The 23,951-nt window shown below is 41.2% G+C and overlaps 1 protein-coding gene across 1 annotated transcript in view; it reads left to right on the forward strand.

The window, feature by feature from the left end:
* Znf346 (zinc finger protein 346) overlaps positions 1 to 22,057 on the forward strand; it is a 59,656-nt gene extending 37,599 nt beyond the window's left edge. Inside the window, exons 6-7 of the mRNA XM_076855840.1 lie at positions 10,631 to 10,724; positions 20,771 to 22,057. Of these exons, the coding sequence (XP_076711955.1) occupies positions 10,631 to 10,724; positions 20,771 to 20,858 (182 nt within the window). The 3' untranslated portion in view covers positions 20,859 to 22,057. The remainder of the gene's footprint in view (positions 1 to 10,630; positions 10,725 to 20,770) is intronic.
* Positions 22,058 to 23,951: the final 1,894 nt, after the last annotated feature.

Below are 23,951 nucleotides of genomic sequence, written 5' to 3' on the forward strand. Positions count from 1 at the left end.
AATAAAAAATATTATTTCCCTTAAGGAAAAAACAAACAATAGTGGGGCACAGCGGTACACACCTGTAATCCCAGTGGCTCGGGAGGCTGAGGCAGGAGGATTGTGAGTTCAAAGGCAGCCTCACAATTTAGCAAAGCCCTAAGAAATCCAGCAATTATTTCCCTTAAGGAAATAATCTTTATTTACTTTGTACTCTTACTAAGTATTCAGCTCACTAAACTCTTGCTCACAAAGTGACCAGCTTCATGCTTGGGGGAAAAATAGAAATATAGGACCATTAATAATGTACTAAGGACCAGGCACAGTGATGTACCTGTAATCCCAGAGTCTGAGGCAGGAGGATCGCAAGTTCAAAGCCCACTTCAGCAAAAGTGAAGCTCTAGGCAACTCAGTGAGACCCTGTCTCTAAATAAAGGACTAGGGATGTGGCTCAGTGGTAGAGTGCTTGCCTAGCATGCTCAAGACCCTGGGTTTGATTCTTAGTACTGCAAAGAAAAAAGGAGGGAGATATATAAATTGTAGGTAAATGAATATTTGGGGAAAATGCTCAACATCACAGATCTTCAGGGAAATGCAAATCGAAATCACAGTGACATGTCATCTCACCCTAGTTAGAATGGCTATTATCAAAAAAAAAATGTATAAACTGAGTATGGTAGCTCACACCTGTAATCCCAGTGATTCAGGGGGCTGAGGCAGGAGGATTGTAACCTCAAGGCCAGCCTGGACACTTTACTAAGACCCTGTTTCAAAATTTTAAAAAACTGGGCTAAAGATGTAGCTCAGTGTTAGAGTGCCTATCTAGCATGCATGGGGCCCTGGGTTCAGTCCCACAAAGTAAATAGGTAAAATATTCATGAAATACCTTAATTTTAAAAATTGCCAGTGGTGCATGCCTGTAATCTCAGTGGCTCAGGAGGCTAAGGCAGGAAGATTGCATGTTCAAAGCCAGCTCAGCAACTTGGAGAGGCTCTAAGCAACTTAGCAAGACCCTACCTCATAATTTAACATAAAATAAATAAAAGGAGCTGGGGACATGGCTCAGTGGTTAAACACTCCTTGGTTCAATCCCCCACAAAAAAAAAAGGACTGCGAATGTAGCTCAGTGGTTAAGCATCCCTGAGTTTGAGTCCCAGTACAATTAAAAGGAAAAAACAACAGCTGGGCGCAGTGGTGCACACCTGTAATCCCAGCGGCTCGGGAGGCTGAGGCAGGAGGATTATGGGTTCAAAACCAGCCTCACAATTTAGCAAGGCCCTAAGCAACTCAGCAAACCCTGTCTCTAAATATAAGAGTTGGGAATGTGGTTCAGTGATTGAGCGTCCCTGAATTTAATCCATGATACCAAAACAACATCAACAACAACAAAAGTTGGTAGAGTTGAATAGGAGGAATAACTTTTGGTATTCTATACCATACTTCAATAACTATCATGAGCAAGAATTAATAAAAATTTCAAAATAAAAAGAAATGATAATTGTCTGAGATGATAGATTATTACCCTGGTCACATCATTACACATTATATATGTGTGTTGAAATGTCACAGTATACACCATAATTACGTACAATTCTCTGTGTCAATTAAAAATAAAAATGTAGATTGGTGGTGTGATAATAAACCTTTAATCACAGCTATTTAGGAGGCTGAGGAAGGACTACAAGTTTGAAGCCAGCCGGACACATTATTGAGACTGTCTCTAAATAAAAAAATTTAAAAAGGGGCTAAGGATGTAGTTTAGTGGTAGAGTGCCCCCAGGTTTAATCTCCAGTACCAAAACTCAATTTGTTTTTAAATCAATATGGGCTGAGGGGGAAGACCCTGACATCGATCCCTAGCAACCGCCCCCCCCCCAAAAAGTATGTATTTTAGCAACTTTTATAACATACTAACACATTTTTAGAATAACTATTGTACAGTAGAATTTTCTCCCCAGAACAGAAAAACCTAGTTTCATTTCATATGAAACTAACTTATTTTATTTATGTGTCTGGGTAAAAAATGGCTTTATAAATTAAAAAGTGTACTAGCTTCTTTATAGTTAAATATACCTTTCTGAAGAGTTAACAATTCTGTAGAAATAACTACTAATATGTAGATTTTTGTGCCTTATTTTTGAGACCTCATTGAAATTGTTATCCCTGAATATTTAGGCACTAAGAGAACTTGAGAAAGTTACTTCATGAATGTGTGGAAACTGAAAATGGACTCTATATCTTTGGTGACAAAAAGGTAACATTGGTTTTTTTGTTTTGTTTTCTTTTTTCAGCAGCACTTTGAATTAAACCTAGGAACTCCTATCTCTGAGCTATATCCCCAGCCCTTTTATTTTATTTTGAGATAGGGTCTTTCTAAGGTGCCAAGGCTGGCCTCAAACTTGCAATTCCTCTTGCTGCAGCCTTCCAAGTGTCTGGGTTTACAGGTGTGCACTACCACACCTGATAGTATCAATGTTTTCAATAGAAAATATTGACCCCAATTTGCAGAATATAGACTCTGGTTCCTAGAGTCATACAATATAAAGATTATAAATATCCTTGTGTCCAGTCCAGAGAGGACTTGCTAGGTAAAGAATATTAGACTTATGCAAAGGCCTAGTTTTAATTTTTATAACTTAAATTTGGTGCTTTTGGGGGTTTTGTTGTTGTTGTTGTTGTTGTTGTTGTTCAAGCCAAAAGGTATCTCTTCTAACCTCGGAAATAACTTATTAAAATTAAAAACTTTCCATGATTGGAATGTTCATTTTATGCATTTGATATTTTGTTTTTATTTTTTGCTTTTGAACCCAGGGCCTTGTGTATGCTAGGCCTATATAGACTACAGTCCTATGCTGATTATTTCAAGTTTTAAAATACACAGAGAAAAATATTTAGAAAAACCTGTTTTTCTCTTTCCCTTCTAAGTTTCTTCTATTCCTTCTCTTCTTCCCCCTCCTTTTCCTTTCCTTCTCCCCTTATATGAAATAAATTCGAGTCTAAAACTAATTTGTTTATTATCAGCTCTAGATGCATGTGGCAGTCAGCCCAGATAACAGTGATTTAAGAATGTTATGCACATTCATTCCAGCATAATGGATTTTCAAAAGAACTCAGATTTGAAGAGGTAGAAGATTATAAATTATCTGAAAACTCAGTCTAGGAGACATAAATATAATCAGTGTCTATACAGTGGCCTTTCTAAAGATATTGACACTTTGTTCAGTGCAGTGTGGATATTTTGGAGTAGATAGGATATAGATTTTATATTTGTATTGTTTGATTCATACCTGCGTAATAGACATTTCATTGTGTAAAATTCCTACTGTTCTGGGAAAACCTTTTGTTTTGATCTTAAATTGTTTTTTGTTTGTTTGTTTGTTTTTTGTGGTACTGCAAATTGAACCCAGTGCTTCATGCATGCTAGGCAAGTGCTCTACCACTGAGTGACATCCCCAGCCCCAACCCTTATTTTAATTTTTTTGATATAGGGTCTTGCTAAGTTGTTGAGACTGGCCTTGAACTTGTGATCCTCCTGCTTCTGCCTCCCACGTAGCTGGAATTATAGGTGTGCAACACTGTGCCTGACTTTTGGTTTTTTTGTTTTGTTTTTCAATATTTTTTAGTCATAGATGGACACAATATCTTTATTTTCCTTATTTATTTTTTTATGGTGTTGCTTGAACCCAGTGCCTCACACTTGGAGGGCAAACACTCAACCCCTGAGCTACAAGCCCAGCCCCTTGAATTGTTTTTTGACTTGGAATTTTCCTTTTTAAAAAACTGTTTTTTGATACCAGAGATTGAACCCATTGGTGCTTAACCACTGAGCCACATCCCCAGCCTTTTTTTTTTTTTTTTTTTTTGAGACAGGGTCTTGATAATTTGCTTAGGGCTTTGCTAAGTTACTGAGGCTGGCTTTGAACTTGCAATCCTCCTGCCTCAGACTCCTAAGTCACTGGGATTATGGTTGTGCATTATCTCACACAGCTAAAAAGAACTAAATATCTAGAGCTATAAAGTACTTCATGAGTTTCTAAAGCTGACCTCGTACTTGAAAATCATGACCCTATATTGACCCTATCCTATTATTAAAATGTGGACATTTATTGTACATTCATTAAATTATAATGTTAATAGTCTTGTCCTACACAGCACATATAAAAATTAATACATTTTGTTTTAGTAAACAGAAGTAAACCTAAGTATCATGTTCTTTTTTTTTTTTTTTTTTTTAACCACTGAGTCACATCCCCAGCCCTTTTTATATTTTATTTAGAGATAGGGTCTTGCTGTGTTGCTTAGGGCCTTACTAAGTTGCTGAGGCTGGCTTTGAACTCTCAATCCTCCTGCCTCAGCCTCCTGAGCATCTGGGATTACTGATGTGTGCCACCGCACCTAGCTCTTGTCCCTTTTTGATATTAATATATGCATTATGTGGCTTGATTTTTTTTGTAGAAGGCTGGGGGGAATCATGAACTGAAATTGAATTCCATGCATGTATGAGTTCGTCAGGATGAATCAAACTACTGTAACTGTAAAAATTATATTGAAAATAAAAATATGCATTATAATTTAATCCCTATGGCATTCCTGTAAATAAATATGAATTTCCCACTTAAATAAAGGTGAAACTCAGTGATTTATTCAAGGTGATACTGCTGATATTGATAAGTGACAATCATGGATCTCTCTCTAATACCAAAACCTAGTAGAAGTTCATATTAGAGAAGATGGGAGCTTGGACTATAGTAGCAGTGGACGAGTGGTCAGAAGTGCATAGAAAGTAAAATTGCCGGGCTAGGGATGTGGATCAAGCGGTAGCGCTCTCCTGGCATGCATGTGGCCCGGGTTCGATCCTCAGCACCACATACAAATAAAGATGTTGTGTCCACCGAAAACTAAAAAATAAATATTAAAAATTCTCTCTCTCTCTCTAAAAAAAATAAGTAAATAAAAATAAAAAAGAAAGTAAAATTGCCAATGGGAATTGAAGGAAAGTAAGAAGGGTGGTGCCCAGATGTAATCTTAAGATATTAGACCCATTACTGTGTTTTGTCAACTTGAGCTTAAGAGGCCTATGAGACATCACAGATACTGAAGAAGCAGTTGGACATACAGTTCTGGATCTCAAAGGATAGAGAAAGAAAGAAAAGTTTCTCTTCACATTATGTTAGGTTGAGCCACATGAAGTCACTGTTTCTGTAGGTTAGAAACTATCGGTAATGTCATGTTTTAGCCTAATAATATTTACAAGTCAGGGGAATAAATGAAATCCCTTATAGAGGTTTTGTTTTGTTTCATTTTGAGGTTTTTTTTCCTTTGTTTTTATGTTTTGTTTTGGTGTTTGCTTTTGTTTTGGTACAAGAGATTGACCAGAGGCCCTCTATCACTAAGACACATCCCCAACCCTTTTTAAGATTTTTATATTAAAACAGGGTCTCAGGGCTGGGGATGTGGCTCAAGCGGTAGTGCGCTCGCCTGGCATGCGTGTGGCCCGGGTTCGATCCTCAGCACCACATACAGACAAAGATGTTGTGTCCACCAAAAACTAAAAAATAAATATTAAAATTATCTCTCTCTCTCTCTTAAAAAAAAATAAAACCTCAAATAATTTACACAAAAATAAATAAAACAGGGTCTCAGTAAGTGGTTGAAGCTATTCTCAAAATTATGATCCTCCTGCCTCAGCCTCCCACCCAAGTGGCTGGAATTACAGGCATGTACTCCAGGTCTTTACAGAGTTTAGAGAGAGATCTAACTGAGGATCTAAGATTGAGCCCTTTGGAAATTCTGACGACAACATGGAGGAACCTTGAAGACAGTATGCTAAATGAAATAAGTCAGTCACAAAAGGACAAATATTGTATGATTTCACTTAAATGAGGCATCTAGAGTAATCAGACTCATGGGAACAAAAGTATATAGAATGGTGGGGGCAGGGGGCAAAGGAAAGTGGGGAGTTGTTTAATGGGTGTAGAGCTTCAGTTTTGCAAGATGAAAGAGTTTTAAAGATACTTGTACAACAGTGTGAGTGTGCTTGACACCACAAAACTGTACACTTAAAAAATGGTTTAGAGGGCTGGGGAGTATAGCTCAGTTGGTAGAGTGCTTGCCTCACATGCACAAGACCCTGGGTTCAATTCCCAGCACCACACACACACACACACACACGCACAAAATGATTTAGATTACCAAGTGCTGTAGTATACACCTGTAATCCCAGCTACTTAAGAGGCTGAGACAGGAGGATCGCAAGTTTGAAGCCATCTTGGGCAACTTAGTGAGACCCTGTCTCAAAATAAAAAGGGCTGGGAATGTAGCTCAAAGGTAGAGGGCTTGCCTAGAATGCATCGGGCCCTGAGTTCAATTCTCAACATTAAAAGGGCTGGGGGCGTAGCTAAGTGGGGGAGTGTTAGCTTGTTAGTGCTCATGTGACTTCAAGTTCAATCATAATAATAAAGAAGAAAATGAGAGAAAGAAAGAAAAAGAGGATGGAGCCCTCTGGGATGCCCGTATTAAATGGTAGGTTCAACAGAAGGTAGCACAACTGGGGATGTAGCTCAGTGCGGAGCTTTTGTCTAGTATGCACAAGGCCCGGGGTATCATCCTCAGTACTGCGGGGGAGGGGGAAGATGGAAAAAGATGCTGAGAAGGAACAACCAGAGGAGAAAATTCAAATGTCAAAAGCCAAAGCTGAGAGAATTTGAAGAAGGGAGCAATTGCTAGTTTTGTCAAATATGAGGAGGCCTAATAAGTATTCATTTTGTCCATTAAATTAAGATACACAGAAGCCACTATTGGCCTCAGAAAGACTATTCATGTCTTTTATGTAATGGTAGGTGACAAAGTGGTTGAGAGACAAGGAAATGGAGAAACAAGTACAGAAAAGTATAGACAGCTCTTTCAAGAGGCATGTTAGTAAAGGGCAAGAGAAAATAAAGTAACAGTAGAGGGCTGGGGTTGTGGCTCAGCGGTACAGCGCTCGCCTAACATGTGCGAGGCCCCGGTTCAATCCTCAGCACCACATAAAAATAAATAAATAAATAAAGGTATTGTGTCTGACTACAACTTTAAAAAAAAAAAAAAAAAGGTAATAGTAGAGAAGGAAGTAGGATGGGAGAAAGACTTCCATCGACTTAAGACAAGTGACATTCTTCTGCTACAGTCTTTTCTAAATAAACCATATGTTTAAAAATCAGCTCTAGGGCTGGGGATATAGCCCAGTTGGTAGAGTGCCTGCCTAGTGTTCACGAGGCCCTGAGTTCAATCCCCAGCTCCACCAAAAAAAAAAAAATCAGCTCTAGAGCCAGGCATGGTGGTTCACCTTGTAATCCCAGGAGCTCAGGAGGCTGAGGCAAGAGGATCACAAGTTGCGAGCCAGCCTCAGCAATTTAGCAAGTCCCTAAACAACTTAGCCAGACTCTGTCTCAAAATAAAAAAAAATTAAAAAAAGTTACTCTAGCAACTTCATAAAATCATACAGGTAAACCAGAATATTGGACATGTAAAACAAGCAACTGGAAATTCACTTAATGTATATACTGGGCAAATCTTGTTTTAGAAGTTCTAATAAATTCTACAGTTGCCCCAAATAATAATATTGAATATAACTTACAGATAAGCAAATAGTGTGTTGAGATCTTGTTCCTCCAAGGGAACACAGGAGAGTCCAGAGGGGCTTTGCAGAGGGCAACTTCTGCTCTGACTCCACATAAACCCCTAAACTTCTCTAAGAATGCTTCTTACTCTGGAAAATGGAAATAACCATATCACTTGCAGGGTATATAAACCCAAAGACATAAATACACAAACTTCTAGCATGGTGTCTGATGTTTAACAGGTAATAGGCTTTGTGAACTGAGATTGTAGCTAAATGGTCAAGAGCACTTTCCCAGCATGCATGAGGCCCTAGGTTCTATTCCTGGCTCTGAAGAAAAAAAAAAAAGAAAGAGAGAGAGACATTGTCTATGTTATCAAGAGCTGCAGCTGCCATGGAAATCTTTTCAAAAATACTCTTTGGGGGCTGGGGTTGTGGCTCAGTAGTGGAGCGCTTGCCTAGCATGTGTAAAGCACTGGGTTCCATCCTCAGCGCCACATAAAAATAAATAAAGATATTGTGTCCATCTACAACTAAAAAAAAAAAGATGATACCTTTTGCCTCTCCCTCTTTGCCAGCATGACTCACAGAGCCCATAAGAGTAAAACAGTAACAGTGACAAAAGCGTACATTTGGTGCTGGCATGGTGGCACACACCTGTAATCCCAATGACTCAGAAGGCTGAGGCAGAAGGATCACAAGTTCAAGGCCAGCCTTAGCAACTTAATGAGACCCTGTCTCAAAAAACAAGCCAGGTACAGTGGTGCACACCTGTAATCCCAGTATCTCAGGAGGCTGAGGCAGCAGGATTGCAAGTTCAAAGCCAGCCTCAGCAAAAAGTGAGACACTAGCCACTCAATAAGACCCTGTCTCTAAATTAAAATATGAAATAGAGCTGAGGATATGGCTTAGTGCTTGAGTGCCTCTGACTTCAATTGCCAGTACCGAAAAATAAAATAAAAAGAGCTGGGAATAGCTCAGAGGAAAAGCATACCTGGGTTCAATCCCCAATACCAAAAGGCAGGGGGAAGCTCAGATTTATTGAGCACTATGTGCCAGATACTTTTATTTAGATGTTGATGAACGTTTATTTTATTTATTTATTTATATGCCGTGCTGAGAATCAAACCTAATGCCTCACACATGTTAGGCATGCGCTCTACCACTGAGCCACAACCCCAGCCCAGACAATTTTATTTAAATTATCATAATAACCTCATATAGTTGGTACTAATATCCACCCCATTTTATAGGTCAGGAACCTGAGTCTTAGAGGAGCCTCTTTATGTATGCATGAGGAAAACAAATCTCAGAGGGGTTAGGTAACTGACCTGTAGTCCCACAGGTAACAAAATGGTAGAACTGAGATTTGAACCTAGGTGACCTCACCTCAAAGCTGTGAGACTTCTCCAGGTAGCAGATGGTATTAGAGCCACAGGGGCCTTCAAGTTGTGTGTACAGCTGCTTGTCTTACAACAGTTAGCACCTGGCATTCTAGAATCAGTAAACCTTTGTAATCAGCTAAGCCTGTGTTTGCCACTTAACTAACTCTGTGCTCCTGGGCACGTGACTCTACCTTAATTTTGCCATCTACAAAATGACGGTTATACCAGGCACAGTGGCACATGCCTATAATCCCAGCAGATTGGGAGACTGAGGCAGGAGGATCACAAGTTCAAGGCCACTTCTATGACTTGTCTCAAAATAAAAAATTAAAAAAATAAAAAATTAAAAAAAATTAAAAAAATAAAAAATTAAAAGGACTGGGGAGGCCCTGGGTCTCCTCCAACACTTTCTGACTGGCCTTGTTTGTGGCTGCTGGAGAGCACGGAACTAGTAGCCCGAAACAGCTTAGTGGTAAAGCAACCCTGGATTCAATACATAGTACCATAAAATAAATAAAGTAACAGTTATAATTCTTTTTTTTTTTTAAAGAGAGAGGGAGAGAGAGAGAGAGAGAGAATTTTTTTTTTAATATTTATTTTTTAGTTTTCGGCGGACACAACATCTTTGTTTGTATGTGGTGTTGAGGATCGAACCCGGGCCGCACACATGCCAGGCAAGCGCACTACCGCTTGAGCCACATCCCCAGCCCACAGTTATAATTCTTACAGGATCATTATGCAAAGTAAACATTATATAAAATGCGTGCCTATGTCAGGCATTTGGTAAAGAGTAGCTATTTTATTGGAAGCACCAGGATTATGAATTGTAATGCAGTTGGTTTGCAGTTGAGAAAAGCTAAGGATTAGAGAAAGGAAGGGATTTAGCCAAATCACATAAAGTTAGAACCAGGAGTCAAGTAATATCTCGGCTCCTCATCAGTAGATGAGGAGCCATATGGAGGAAGGCCACTCTGTCACTGGAGCAGCCCTGATAGGGAGACAGGGTATCTGTGAGCCCCAAGGTAAAAAGATAGATGGGTTTTCATAACAGATATGCTCATTAATTACTGTTATTGCAAGCTCAAGGAAAGTGGCACCTTCCCGGAGGTCCATGGTGAAGGGCATACTTAAAAAGGTCACTTAGCACAGTCAAGGTAGGAAAAATAGTTAACACCAAGTGTCACCCCTTTGTTCTGTCATTCTTTTATTTACTCAACAGTCTGGGTGGGCTTTTTTTTTTTTTTTTTTTAATACTGGGGATTGAATTCAGGAGCACTCAACCACATCTCCAATCCTACTTTGTATTATATTTAGAGTCAGGGTCTCACTGAGTTGCTTAGCACCTCCCTGAGTTGCTAAGACTGGCTCTGAACTTGTAATCCTCCTGCCTCAGCCTCTCGAGGCACTGTGATCACAGGCGTGCACGACCACACCTGAAGTGGGCTTTTTGCTGGCGCTGGCAACATAGGAAAATAAGATTCTATAGGGATCACAGAGGCACCCAGACTACCTCCTCCACACTGTGGCCTCTGGGTTTCTCATCTGGGCCACTCTGTTCACCCCGAACCCATCAGTCCTCAGAAGGGCATTTGCACTCCCTCTAAAAAGCAACAGTCCCCAGTCACTTCTTACTGGATAACTAAATATCTTGATTTTGATGTGTGTTTCAGCTGGGAAGGGCTACCCCTGCAAGACGTGTAAGATAGTGCTGAACTCCATAGAACAGTACCAAGCTCACGTCAGCGGCTTCAAACACAAGAACCAGTGAGTAACCATCTTTGAAATTCAAAGGTCTGCAGCAGGAGCCCAGGCTTTTTAAGTTAGAACAAAGCCAGGTAGTCCCAGGTTTAAGCAGAACTCTGGTAATCTCAGTCAACATAAGACAAATCAGTTAACAGGAAAAAGTGTCTCCTCTTCCATCAACTTCTTCTTCCATCAGCTTCTCCCTAGTCTTTGGACCAGCTAGGCTGAAGGATTTTGTAGAGAATCATAGATGATTTCTGTTGGGTCCCCTAAGAGTACCCTTTTCCTGATCTGTAACAACCAACTACAGAGAAGTGTGATTTTTTTCCCCCCAACTAGCCTGAAGACCCTTGTCTTTACACCATCAATTCTGCAACAGGAGCTCCCTCTATAGGTTATTACCAGATAGGACTAAATTCTTTCACTAGGTGACCAAGTATTTATTGAATACCCAAATGGTTGCCCCAAAACAGACTCAGTACCTGTTCTTATGACCTTACATTCTAATGGGAGGAGACAAACTAAGCAAATGAACAATCAATAAAAATTGTGGTGAGTGGGGCTAGGAATGTAGTGGTAGAGTACTTGACTAGCAAATGTAAGGTTCTGGGTTCTACTCCCAGCTCCACCTCCCCACCCCTCAAAAAAATTGTGATAAGTGGGTTGAACAGGTGAACATAGTGATGATCATCTTGAATGTGAATAGCGTTCATTGAACCCCTGTTCTGTTATGGGCCATATGCAAAGCAAATTCTCTCATGTTATTCTCATAACAACTTGGAAAGAAGGAGTTATTACTCTCATTTTAACAGATATAGGCAAACAACATTCAAAGTGATGTGGTGAGTCAGGGCCGTGATTCAAACTAAAGCCTGTCTGATTCACATTGTGTTCCTCCCAGCACATGACGCTGAGGGGGAGGTCATGGTACCATGTGATATGAAGAGGACAGGTCCTCGCCAGGAATGCCAGTGTGCTTCTGTCCCTCCCCCTCTAAAGGGAAATGTATAGTGTAAACAATGTGCTATAACATAACCTTCTCAAATGGTCATCATAATCCCCATTTTATACAAGAGGAAATTGAGTGGCAGGCCAGAAAATCTGCTGAAATGATTGCTTTGACTTTGGTGTTGATTATGCATTGCTCACTGAGCCAAATGAATTAAAGGTAGAAGAATACAGAGTGTTGGAATAAAAAATATCTTTGGTCCTCTACTCTGCCCAGAATTTCCTTTCCCACACTATAACAGATCTTCCTCCTTATCTGTAGGTGAATCTTTAATTTGGAGAACTCTTGGGTGCTGCAGTCTGACTGGGCACAATTCAGGAGCCACTTGTCAAAAGAAACGAACTTTATTTTTAGAACACATATACCACACCACACAGCTCCTCAGGAAAAACCCTCAGAGCCTAACTGCCACCACCGGCTTCCCACAAGCATCTCAACCTCCCCCACTCCTCCTGCTCTTGAGGCTGATTGGCTGGGTTGCGTGGGCAGAGCCAAAAAAAGTCCCCCAATGAGCAGCTGCGTGGTCTGAAAGGGCGGGGAAACAGCCCAATGAGCATCACCGCAGAGGAGCCAATCAGTTGGCAGCTAGAAGTTTGCTGGGGCTGCTGTGAGCCAATCATCAGCTGGCAGCTGGAAGTTTGCTGGGTCCCTTTCGGCTGTGGCTCTCAACATCTCCCCCTCTCTGTTTAAACAACAAGCATATGGCTTAGGGACTGTGCCTGCCTTAGGTTATCCAATAGTACATATGGTCCTTACCCGTCTTAGGTTAGTACCATTGCAATTGGATCTTACCGTCATTGACTACTGGTCCAGCATACAGCCACACCTGTGGATAGGTCTTTGTACCAGCGGGGAGGGGGGGGTGAGGTTCTTTGCCTCACCTCTGTTAGCTCCCAAATTTGGCCTTGCACCAGTGGGGGGGGGGTGAGGTTCTTTGCCTCACCTCTGTTGGCCCCCAAATTTTAGCTGAACGACCATGACAAGCAGAAGGGAGGAAGATACACCAAGCCAATTGACGGCTCCTTTTGGAAAAATTGTACCACTGATGACACCATCAGCAAAAATACCCCAATACTACTACAAGTCGCTGCACCAACAGATAGTTCACAATGCATACAAGTGAGTTCACAATGCATACAAGTGATATATAGTCCAGGCAAGTTCTGCAAGCAGTTCAGTGATGGCTCCTTTTGGAAAAATGGTATCACCGATGACACCATCAGCAAAAATACCCCAACACTACTACAAGTCGCTGCACCAACAGATAGTTCACAATGCATACAAGTGAGTTCACAATGCATACAAGTGATACATAGTCCAGGCAAGTTCTGCAAGCAGTTCAGTGATGGCTATTGCAGAAGCTGTAGATTGGTTTTATCTTTGTTTTCACTGGCACTGGGATGAAGATAGGAATTCTGGCAATAATGACTAAAGAAAAAATTATGTAACATTCCAGAAGGCACTAAAAGAAAACAATTTTCTTAACAATTTACATTATCTTGAACAGAATTATTAAATATAATGAAAAGGAAAGGTGAAAGTAAACAAACAGATCTGTTAACCTCCTTTTTTGTTCACATATTAAGACAATCCTCAACAGCTGTTTACCCAATTTAAATTAAACCATTTAAATCACGTGAATAAAAAAAATATATTTGGATCCATTTTTTCATGAGCGCTCATCATATATGACATATGGACATACGTACATACAAACATACAACATAAAACACAAGTGTGCACACATAATATAATACATACAACACATAACATAATAGTAAAGGCCTTATAACTTTTTACAGGTGAAATCTCCATTGCAATGTTTAAAAACTCTATAGTCAAAAAATAGAACTGATCAGCAAAACATTAACCTAGGTCTGTATGAGCTCAAAAAACAAAATAGAACTTTATGATGTGGGAAAGGGTAATAATAAAATAGATATTGAAAAAAGCATCCTGGTTCTGTCGCAGATGTAAGAATAGCCAAACTGGAGTTTTGGATATTAGCTGTTATGGATTTGAGCCAAATCATCTTTTTGGTCTGTAGAAATCGCTTTTGTTAATCTCTCTGGAATCCAAATTGGATGCTGTTCTCCCTGTGGAAACATACAAACAGACCCCCAACTCCAGACAATCACTGGGTCAGGACCTTAGTTAATCTCTCTGGAATCCAAATCAGCTGCTATTCTCCCTGTGGAAACACACAAACAGACCCCCGACTCCAGACAGTTACTGGGTCAGGACCTTTCCATTGTCCTGTTAGAATATCCTTCCAAAGTACCTTGGGCTTATGTACATTTTTTGAACACATATGCCTTTCTGCAGCACTAAGCCCTGATGAATCCAAATTTAAAAAGTTTAGAGTAAAAAGGGTTATTTTAAGTTTATCTTTGGGGAATATATACCCCTTCCCAATTCCCTCTTTGCTTTAATAAGTACATTTTAATAGTTTGATGAGCTCTTTCAACTATGCCTTGTCCCTGTGGATTGTATGGGATTCCTGTTATATGAGTAATGCCAAATGATGAGCAAAATTGTTTAAAAGAGGTAGAAGTATAACCAGGACCATTATCTGTTTTTAACTGTTTTGGAACACCCACAGTGGCAAAATTTGTAAGCAATGAGCTATAATATCTTTAGTTTTTTCTCCGGCATGGACGGAGCCCATCAAAAATCCAGAAGAAGTATCAACTGTAACATGCAAATATTTTAATTTTCCAAATTCTGGCAAGTGTGTGACATCCATCTGCCAAATATGGTTAGGTGTCAGTCCTCTAGGATTGACTCCAAGATTAACTTGTGGTAAAAAGGTCACACAATTTTGACATTGTTTTATTATTTGTCTAGCTTGTTCCTTAGTTATTTTAAAACGCTTTTGTAAAGTATTAGTATTGACATGGAACTTTTTATGAAAATTTGTAGCTTCTTCTAGTGTAGAGAAAATATGTATGTCATGTATAGTTTTATCTGCTAAATCATTGCCCAAACTAAGGGCTCCAGGCAATCCTGTATGTGCCCTGATATGTCCTATAAAGAACTGATCTTTTCTGTCCCAGTTTAGACTTTTTATAGTGGAAAGCAAAGAGAAAACAGTAGAGGAAGGGGAAATCCTACCAGCATCTTCAAGGGATACTATAGCATTAACTATATACTGACTATCGGAAAATAAATTAAATACAGAATCTTTAAACATCACAAAAGCCTGTAATACTGCATTAAGCTCTACCTTTTGAGCTGATTGTTTGGGTACTAAAAATGTAAAAGTTTGATCAGGTGTAACTATTGCTGCTGTACCATTATTTGACCCATCAGTGAATATATTTGGAGCATTCATGATAGGTGTTTTTCTTGTCATTTTTGGAAAAATTACAGGATGCGGTGACCAAAAAGACAATAAAGGATTAGATGGTAAGCGGTTATCAAATGAAACATTAGATTTGCACATGATTATTGCCCAAGTATTTAACTCATTAGCTAACTCATCAATTTGATTCATAGTATATGGAGTAATAATTTTATTGGGAGAAATTCCAAACACTCCCTTTGCTGCTTTTATTCCTTTGAGTATTAATTGTACTACATCCTCAGGATACCTAGTAAGAATAGTGTTAGGAGAATAAGATAAATGTATCCACAATAATGGACCTTCTTGCCAAAGTACTCCTGTAGGAATATTTTTTGTTGTTAGTACAATAAATAATAAAGGCAAACTTATATCAATTCTATCCAAAAGCATATTTTCCACATATGTTTCAATGATTTTTAATGCCTTTCTTGCTTCAGGCGTTAACATTCGGGGTGAATTTGGATCTGATGGACCTTTTAGGATATCAAATAAAGGTCCCAACTCTCCTGTTGGTATACCTAGATAAGGCCTTATCCAATTTATGTCTCCTAATAACTTTTGAAAGTCATTAAGTGATTTGAGTTGATCTACTCATATTTGAATTTTTGGTGGACGGACCATGGTTGAAGATAATAGAACTCCTAAATAATTAATTGGAAAATTTAATTGTACTTTATCTATTGCTATCTCTAGATTATAATTTTTTAATAAGTTTGTAAGTGTGGCATAACATTCTAGCAAAGTGTTTTTATCTTTGTGTGCTAATAATACATCATCCATACAGTGAAATATTTGTAGTTCAGGATTTTGATTTCTAAGTGGCTGGATTACTTTGTTAACATAAATTTGACACGTAGTTGGGCTGTTAGCCATCCCTTGAGGGAGTACTTTCCATTCATATCTCTGATCAGGACCTTCATGATTCAGTGCAGGGATAGTAAATGCAAAACGTGGACTATCCTTAGGATGAATTGGAATTGAAAAAAAACAATCTTTAATATCTATAACTAAAACATACCAGGTTTTTGGCAAAGCAGACAATTGAGGAATCCCCGATTGAGCAGGTCCCATAATAACCATCTCATTATTAATGGCTCTTAAATCTTGCAATAATCTTCATTTACCAGATTTCTTTTTGATGACAAAAATGGGAGTATTATGTGGAGGTACAGAAGGTTGTATATGTCCTTCCGCTAATTGTTGTTTGACCAGGTCATGGGCTGCTTGTATCTTTTCTTTAGTCAGAGGCCACTGGGGAACCCATACTGGTCTTTCTGATTTCCAAATAATTTTTATTGTCTCAGTGGCCCCTTCTGAAAATCCAACCCATGTCTGTCCGTTCCTTGATCTATTTGTATTGGTGCTGCTATACCTTGTTCTTGTTCTCCTAATCTTTTTCCTTTCCTAAAACCTTGTCTAGTCATAATAGTGGGTGCATTTTGATTGATGTTATTTGTTTATGTCAAACCTAATTGATCTAGGACATCTCGTCCCCATAAAGTTACGGGACGATGATCCAATACATATGGCTGTACAGTTCCTTCACATCCTTCAGGATCCTTCCAATCTAATACCATTGCACTTCTATGGGGATTAGTCACCACTCCTAGGCCTCGAAGCGTTTGAGTGGCTTGTTGTAATGGCCAATGTTTTGGCCATTCTTGACGAGAGATGATGCTAAGGTCTGCACCTGTATCCAGTAGCCCATTAAATTCATGTCCTTGAATATTTAGTTTTAGCATGGGGCGAGAATCTAAATTTAAAGAAAGCATAGCCCAATCTACACCTGTGGAGCCTAATCCCTTGGAACCTCTTTCTAGAGTACGACTGGAAAATTTATCATGTAGGCTGGGTATTATTAGTAACTGTGCTATCTCCTGGTGAAATTACTGATATACCCTTTGGAGAACTGGCTATAATTTTTATTTCACCTTCATAATCAGGATCAATTACCCCAGGACTTATCATAAGTCCTTTTAGAATAGAAGAGCTGCATCCCAATAATAAGCCTACTGTTCCTTTGGGAAGAGGTCCTTTTACCTGTGGGAATGATTGGAACTCCCATCTCTGGAGTTAGTACTGCTCTGGCGGAGGCGCAGATGTCCAACCCTGCGCTCCCTCTGGTTTGTCTGATGAAGGATCTAATGGACAATGTGTCCTGGGCACTACCCTGACAGAGTTGCTGGGTTCCTCCAGTGCTCTGTATATTTGTGGTCTTGGGCCCCGGAGCATTGGGCCCCCCTGTCCATTTTTTGGCAATGGAGCCTGATGCCTTTCTCCATGATATCGTGGGTAAACACCTGGTCCTTATTCATTTTTTGATAATGGAGTACCCTCTATGGTGGTTTGAGAATGGCATTCATTAGCCCAATGTCTCCCTCTACAGCATCGTGGGCAAATACCCAGTATTCTACTCCTTTGATACCTAGTTTTGTGAAACCCTCCTCCTATGGGGCAGTTCCTTTTAAAATGTCCTGTTTGTTCACAATTGTAGCATGTTCTTGGCCTGGCATGTAAAGCCTGTTTTACTGCAGCTGCCACGACTTGCCCTTGTTCATTAATGTCTCTACATAATTTAATATATGTGTTTAAATCTTCATGTTTCCATGGTCTAATGACTTCTCTGCACCAACGATTCGCTTGCTCATAAGCCAGTTGTTTTAGTAATGGCATTGCTTGTTCTGTATTCCCAAAAACTCTGTTAGCTGTTTGAATAAGCCTATCTACAAATTCAGCATAAGATTCATTAGCTCCTTGTATTACCTTAGATAATTGACCTTGTAAACCTCCATGTCCTTGTAAAGTCTTCCATGCCCTAACCTCATCTGCAGCAATTTGTGTGTATACGCCAGGATCATATGCAATTTGTTGCTGCTGATCCTCATAAGGTCGCTTTCCTAACAACATATCTAGATTTCTCTGAGGATAACCAGCTGCTGCATTTCGCCTAGCCGTCTCCTTGCAAAATTCTCATTGGCAACCTTCCATAACAGGTATTGTCCTCCATTTAGCACAGCTTTACACATATTAGCCCAATCTGCTGGCATCATGTTCAAGTTGTTAATGGATTCGACCATGCTTACAGTGAAGGGTGCTTGAGGACCATAGGTTGTTACAGCCTCTTTTAGCTGCTTCACTGTTTTGAAATTTAAAGCATTGTGAATTTGCTGCCCTCCTGCCTCAAATACAGGGCATGTTAATATTTGAGATCCTGTCTCAGGATCCCAACTATCAACTGCGGGGGTTGGGAGCCTCTCAGCATATGGAGGTGGCCTTGTTGGTTGGACACTTATGTCCTCTGGTGATAGAAAGGTGTTAATAGCAGTCTCCTGTAGAGGTGGCCTTGTTGGTTGGACACTTACGCCCTCTGGTGATAGAAAGGTGTTAGTAGCAGTCTCCTGTTGTAACTTTCCCCCTGATGGCTTTTTGTGCTCTACACTTTCTTTCTCTGTCTGATGAGCTTGAGAGACCTTCTCTTTCACTTGAATTTTTTCCTCTGTCTGACTAGCTCGAGAGACCTTCTTTTTTACTTGAATTTTTTTCTCTATCTGACTAGCTTGAGAGACCTTCTCTTTTACTTGAATATTTCTACTATAACTATAATACAACCCAAGAAGATAACGCCAAGCAAAACTGAAACAGAGTGAAACAAAATTGGAACATCAAAAAATCATTATAGCCTTTCTATCCTCCTGAAATGTCCATCCGTCCTTTCTCCCTATCTGTTCCTCAGATGTGAGCGGGTTTTTCTTCCATCTTACACATCTCCAGGGACAGGCAACTTAAAACAAAAGTGAAGCAAAACAAAAGAAGAATCTTAAAATGGCTACCCCTCCTCTCGCCCTGCCCTCAGGGGCGAGCAGTTTACCTTACCACTTACCCTCAGTGATAAGGGTACAAGCGAGCCACCAAATGCCGCAGTCTGGCTGGGCACAATTCAGGAGCCACTTGTCAAAAGAAATGAACTTTATTTTTAGAACACACACACCACACCACACAGCTCCTCAGGAAAAACCCTCAGAGCCCAATTGCCACCACCGGCTTCCCACAAGCCTCTCAACCTCCCCCACTCCTCCTGCTCTTGAGGCTGATTGGCTGGGTCGTGTGGGCAGAGCCAAAAAAAGTCCCCCAATGAGCAGCTGCGTGGTCTGAAAGGGCGGGGAAACAGCCCAATGAGCATCATTGCAGAGGATCCAATCAGTTGGCAGCTAGAAGTTTGCTGGGGCCGCTGTGAGCCAATCATCAGCTGGCAGCTGGAAGTTTGCTGGCAGCTGGAAGTTTGCTGGGTCCCTTTCGGCTGTGGCTCTCAACACTTGGGACTTATCTTAGATTCAGATTTGACACAAGCCTCAGCATCCTAGCCTGGCACTCAAATAGCGTTTCAGCATATCTTGCAGTTTGACTAGTGGTAGTTTCAGTAAACAACCTAGAGCCAGCCAGAGGCTTGTCCTGAAGCTACTCACACTTGAAAATTATGGTTTTATAGTTCTGTTCCTAAACTTCTCAGCTGAGTAGCCTTGGGCAAGTCAATAAACCTCTCTGAGTCTCTATTTCTTCTGCAAGTTTAAAGCTCTAATGTGTTGAACAAATAAATACTTGCATCTCATTAAATTCTCAACAGCTCAAAAGTAGGACATCCCCTTCATTTTCAACCAGAGGAAGCCAAATATCACTTACCTTAAGTTTGACTTGCCCAAGATCACATAGTTACTTGGAATTAGACCAAGGATTCATACTTATTTAACTGCAAACCCCATTTGTTTTGCTCTGCCACTACCAAGTGGAACTCACCAGCCTCACATTACTGTCTGGGTGAGGATTAGAAATATGTGAAGTGGCCAGGCATGGTGGCACACACTTGTAATCCCTGCGGCTCGGGAGACTGAGACAGGAGGATTGCAAGTTCAAAGCCAGCTTCAGCAAAAAGCAAGGCACTAAGCAACTCAGACCCTGTCTTTAAATAAAATACGAAATAGGGTTGGCTCAGTAGTCAAGTGCCCCTGAGTTCAATCCCCAGTACACAAAAAAAGGAAGAAATATGTGAAGTGCTAGTGCCAATAAGTTGTATCTATTAAAGGTAGACTTTGATTTATTCAACAAATATTTACTCAACACCTATTATGTGCTGGGCTCTGTTTTAGAGACTGGGGATACAATAGACACCAAGACCAGTGTTGTCCCTGATACTTTGGTTCCTCCCTCTAGAAATAGAAACAGATCCTAAACAAATCCATAAACAAGTGAGGCAATATCAAGTGGTACTGTGTCCCTAGGAAATGGGTTAGAAAGTGACAGGAGAGCCACATTTGACTGAATGTGAGCGGGAGAATGATATGGAATAAGGTTGGTAGGGTAAGTATCCAGGCCAAGTAGGCAGAGTAAATGGTTTGGTATAGTGGAAGGGCATGGGCTGCAGTCTTGAATCTACCACTAAAAAACTTACTTTGGGCCAGCCCTTTAAATTTTCTGAACTTTAGTTTACTTGTGTGTAAAATGGGGATTCAGAATTACCACAAGAATGAAATAGGATAATGGAAAGTGTGCACCATCCATCCTGTCCTGCATGCAGCAGACCTTTTTACAAGAGGAAAGCCGCCCTGCTTCCTCTTCCCAGGTACTTGAAGAGCCATGCTACCATTAGAATAAGGGACTTGATACCTCATTAACAGCATGCCACACACTGACCCTGTGCTTTGTTGGTTCTCATTTCAGGTCACCAAAAACAATGGTATCACCCTTGGGCCAGATTCCAGTACAAAGGCAACCCACTCAGAAAGACTCAAGCACCTTAGAAGACTAGAGGTTTCTGTCTAGCACTCCACACTGGACCAGCCCTGAGCCAGCTTCCTATGACTGTGGTCAGCCCCTGGCTCCCTCTTCCTCCTTTCTTACAGTAGGAGAATAAGTAGCCCAGAGGAGGAATTGGGCCACAGATAGCCTCTGATAGGTCCAGGCAAACCCGCACCTGCTCCACCTTGTGGTATGGGTCCTGTTGGTCATGACGGGGAAACAGGGGTCTTGAGACGACTTGGGTGGTAGATTGGAGGATGGCTTTTCCCCTTCCTCAGCCCTACTGGGCCTCACGTCCTGTGGCCCCAGCATCTGCTTTTTCTCTAAAGGTCAGTTTGGGGTCAGTTCTTACAGCTAAAAAACAGAGTTGTCCCTCAGCTCCAGACATCTCCTGTAGTCTTCATGCAGATTTGCCAGGGCAGGAGACAGTAGGTAGAAATGGACACCACATGTGAGCTTAGAGCCAATGTGACACTCCCCCTCTCTGCAAAATGTGCAGGCTCTCTTGAGCCTTGAGTCAGATGCTGGCCAATTATACAGGTTTCTGCCAAGTGTGACATCTCCTTCCTGGAGCACTGACACAGTCCCAGCAGAGCCTTGCTGTCCCTCCTGCCCATTTCCACAGTTCCTGAATGGTGCTAAGGATTTGTAGCAGCTGATGACAAGCTGAAGCCGGAGGAGGCCTCCGTACCCAGTGGGACCATGGAAAGCTCCAATGAGGACCTTCACCTCCCATCAGAGGTGCTCCAACACTCGGTCATGTGGGAAAGTCCCCACCTGCCACCTTCCTTGAGGATTCTGTGCTTTGAAAGGCAAATTGCCTCATGCCAGCCAGCTGATAAGTTCATTGCTGCCCCATGGCCCTGTGGAGCCTGTTTCCCCTATGGCGGACCATCCCACACCAGGCGGCTGTGGTGCTATCCTTCCCTCACCCGTGGGGAGATCCTTGAGTACCAGGGAGTCATAGGTCTCCAGGAAAAGAAATGGGGAGCTGATACAGGTTTCTACAGTGAGAAAAATCTACAGATTTTTCCAGGCCTCAAACCCAGATTTCTCTAACTCTGCTGTGATTTGTGGCCTGGGACTTCACTAGGAATGCATTTTTTCTTATAGCTTTCGAACAAGAATTCCAGGGAGTGTCTCCATCTGAGACCCCTCTTCATTGGGTTAAAGAAGCCTCCAGCTGCTTTTGTGGCCCCCCCTCTCACTTCCTATCCCCTACCTATGAAATGCCTTTGCATATTGTGCGTGGGTATGTGTGTATGTGTGCTTATGCTCTCTTGGTCACTGAATCATTCAAATAAAGAATCTCTTCTTTGAGCCAGAATACAACTTAACAGACCTGGGGTTTGGGGACATATTGCTATTGAATCTAGCGTATCCATCTTTTTTTTTTTTTTTTTTTTTTTTTTTTTTTTTGCGGGGGGTCAGGGTTGGGGGGTTGAACCCAGAGGCCCTTTATCATTTTATCTCTTGAGACAGATCCTTGCTAAATAACTTAGGGCCTTGCTACATTGCTGAGTCTGGTCTTGAACTTGAGATCCTTCTGCCTCAGTCTCCAGAGTCACTGGGATTACAGGTATGTGCTACCACACCTGATAAGTATGTCTTAACTCCTCTTTCCCCACACTCAGACCCCCAGGGTCCTCAGTCTGATCTTAGGATTGGGACAGAGACAGATATCCAGATTGCTTGGACCACTAAAAGTCTCCCACGTGCCCCAAATTTCATCTACTCATCTACCTCCCCCTTCACATAGGGCTTCCTGGAGGTCTTTGGAGGATTTTGGGTGGTTTTGTCCCACAAGGCTCTCTGAAGTTCTTCTCCACTGCTCTCATGTTCAGAGTGCCAGGTCATGAGTGTCGGTTGAATGAATGAACAGAGTATATAAGGAGAGATAGCCTTTTCTTGCTTAGCTCTTACCCAGTGATAGTTTTGTTCCATTGGGACTACAGGCTTGGTGGTTCTTAGAAGGACCTTTTCTGTGACCCAGAAATGGCGGAGTGGGGAGGAGTGAAAGAGTGTCATGGCCTCAGGAACCTTTTGTCCAACCTTTGTTGCAGACAACCAGAACCAAGCACCCCCAATTCCTATTATTCACTCAGCAAAAAGTCCCTAGGCACCTGCTCCTGGCCAGCTGTGAAAGGCTCTACATATCCCCAGGGTAGATGTTCAACCTCAGACTGCCTCAGCCAGTGTCCCCCTAGAGGTCCGTGGGGGCTGCGTGTTTTACCAGGGATTGAATTCAGGATCTTGCACACACTAGACAAGCACTCTATCACTGAGCTGTGTCTTCCTCTCTTCCCCAGAGCTCTTCTGCAATGTCCAGGAGGTTTCCAGGCAGGGAAGTGAAGGGCGAATGGGTGGAATGGACTGCCCTACCATAAATCCTTGACCTGTGGGACCTCTTTGTCTGGATTCAGGAATCCCTGCCAACTGTGCAACCAGCATTGGTGTGGGGACACCAGAGGTGAACTCTATTAAAGAGCATTATGACAAGATTATACTGAGTGTTGTGGTAATACCCAAGGATGCAAAAAATAACTCAGCATGAGTATGAAAAAGCTGGAGAAGTTGGGAAACTAGCATTTGATCTACATAACTCTCTCTTTTTTTTTTTTTTTTTTGCAGGGGTGGGAGGGGTACCAGGATTGAACCCAGGGGCATTTAACCACTGAGTCATATCCACATAAGGCCTCAATAAGTTGCTGGGGCTGGCTTTTAACTCTTGATCCTCCTGCCTCAGCCTCCTGAACCTCTGGGATTACAAGTATGTGCCACCACACCCAGCCATAAATACTTCTTGAGTTAGATAATTATATTTCATTTAGAGAAGGAACAAGTCTCAATGAGTTATAATAGTGATTTGCCAAGATCTTAGCTCTAAGAAGTAGCTAAATGGGAAGTAGAATCCACTTCTAGATTTGTGGTTCAGAATCCTTCCCACATGATCTGTGGCAGTGCCACGGTCTCAGAGCAAGCAGCCACTCATGGCAAGAGCAGCAGCAACATCCACAAATAACTCAGACAAGGCTCGATGTTTATTTTACATTCCAAGCGCCCCCCCATACAGCCCAGAATTTTATCCAATATTCAGTATAGT

Source organism: Callospermophilus lateralis, chromosome 5 (assembly GCF_048772815.1).
Source record: "Callospermophilus lateralis isolate mCalLat2 chromosome 5, mCalLat2.hap1, whole genome shotgun sequence".
Classification (NCBI taxonomy): Eukaryota; Metazoa; Chordata; class Mammalia; order Rodentia; family Sciuridae; genus Callospermophilus; species Callospermophilus lateralis.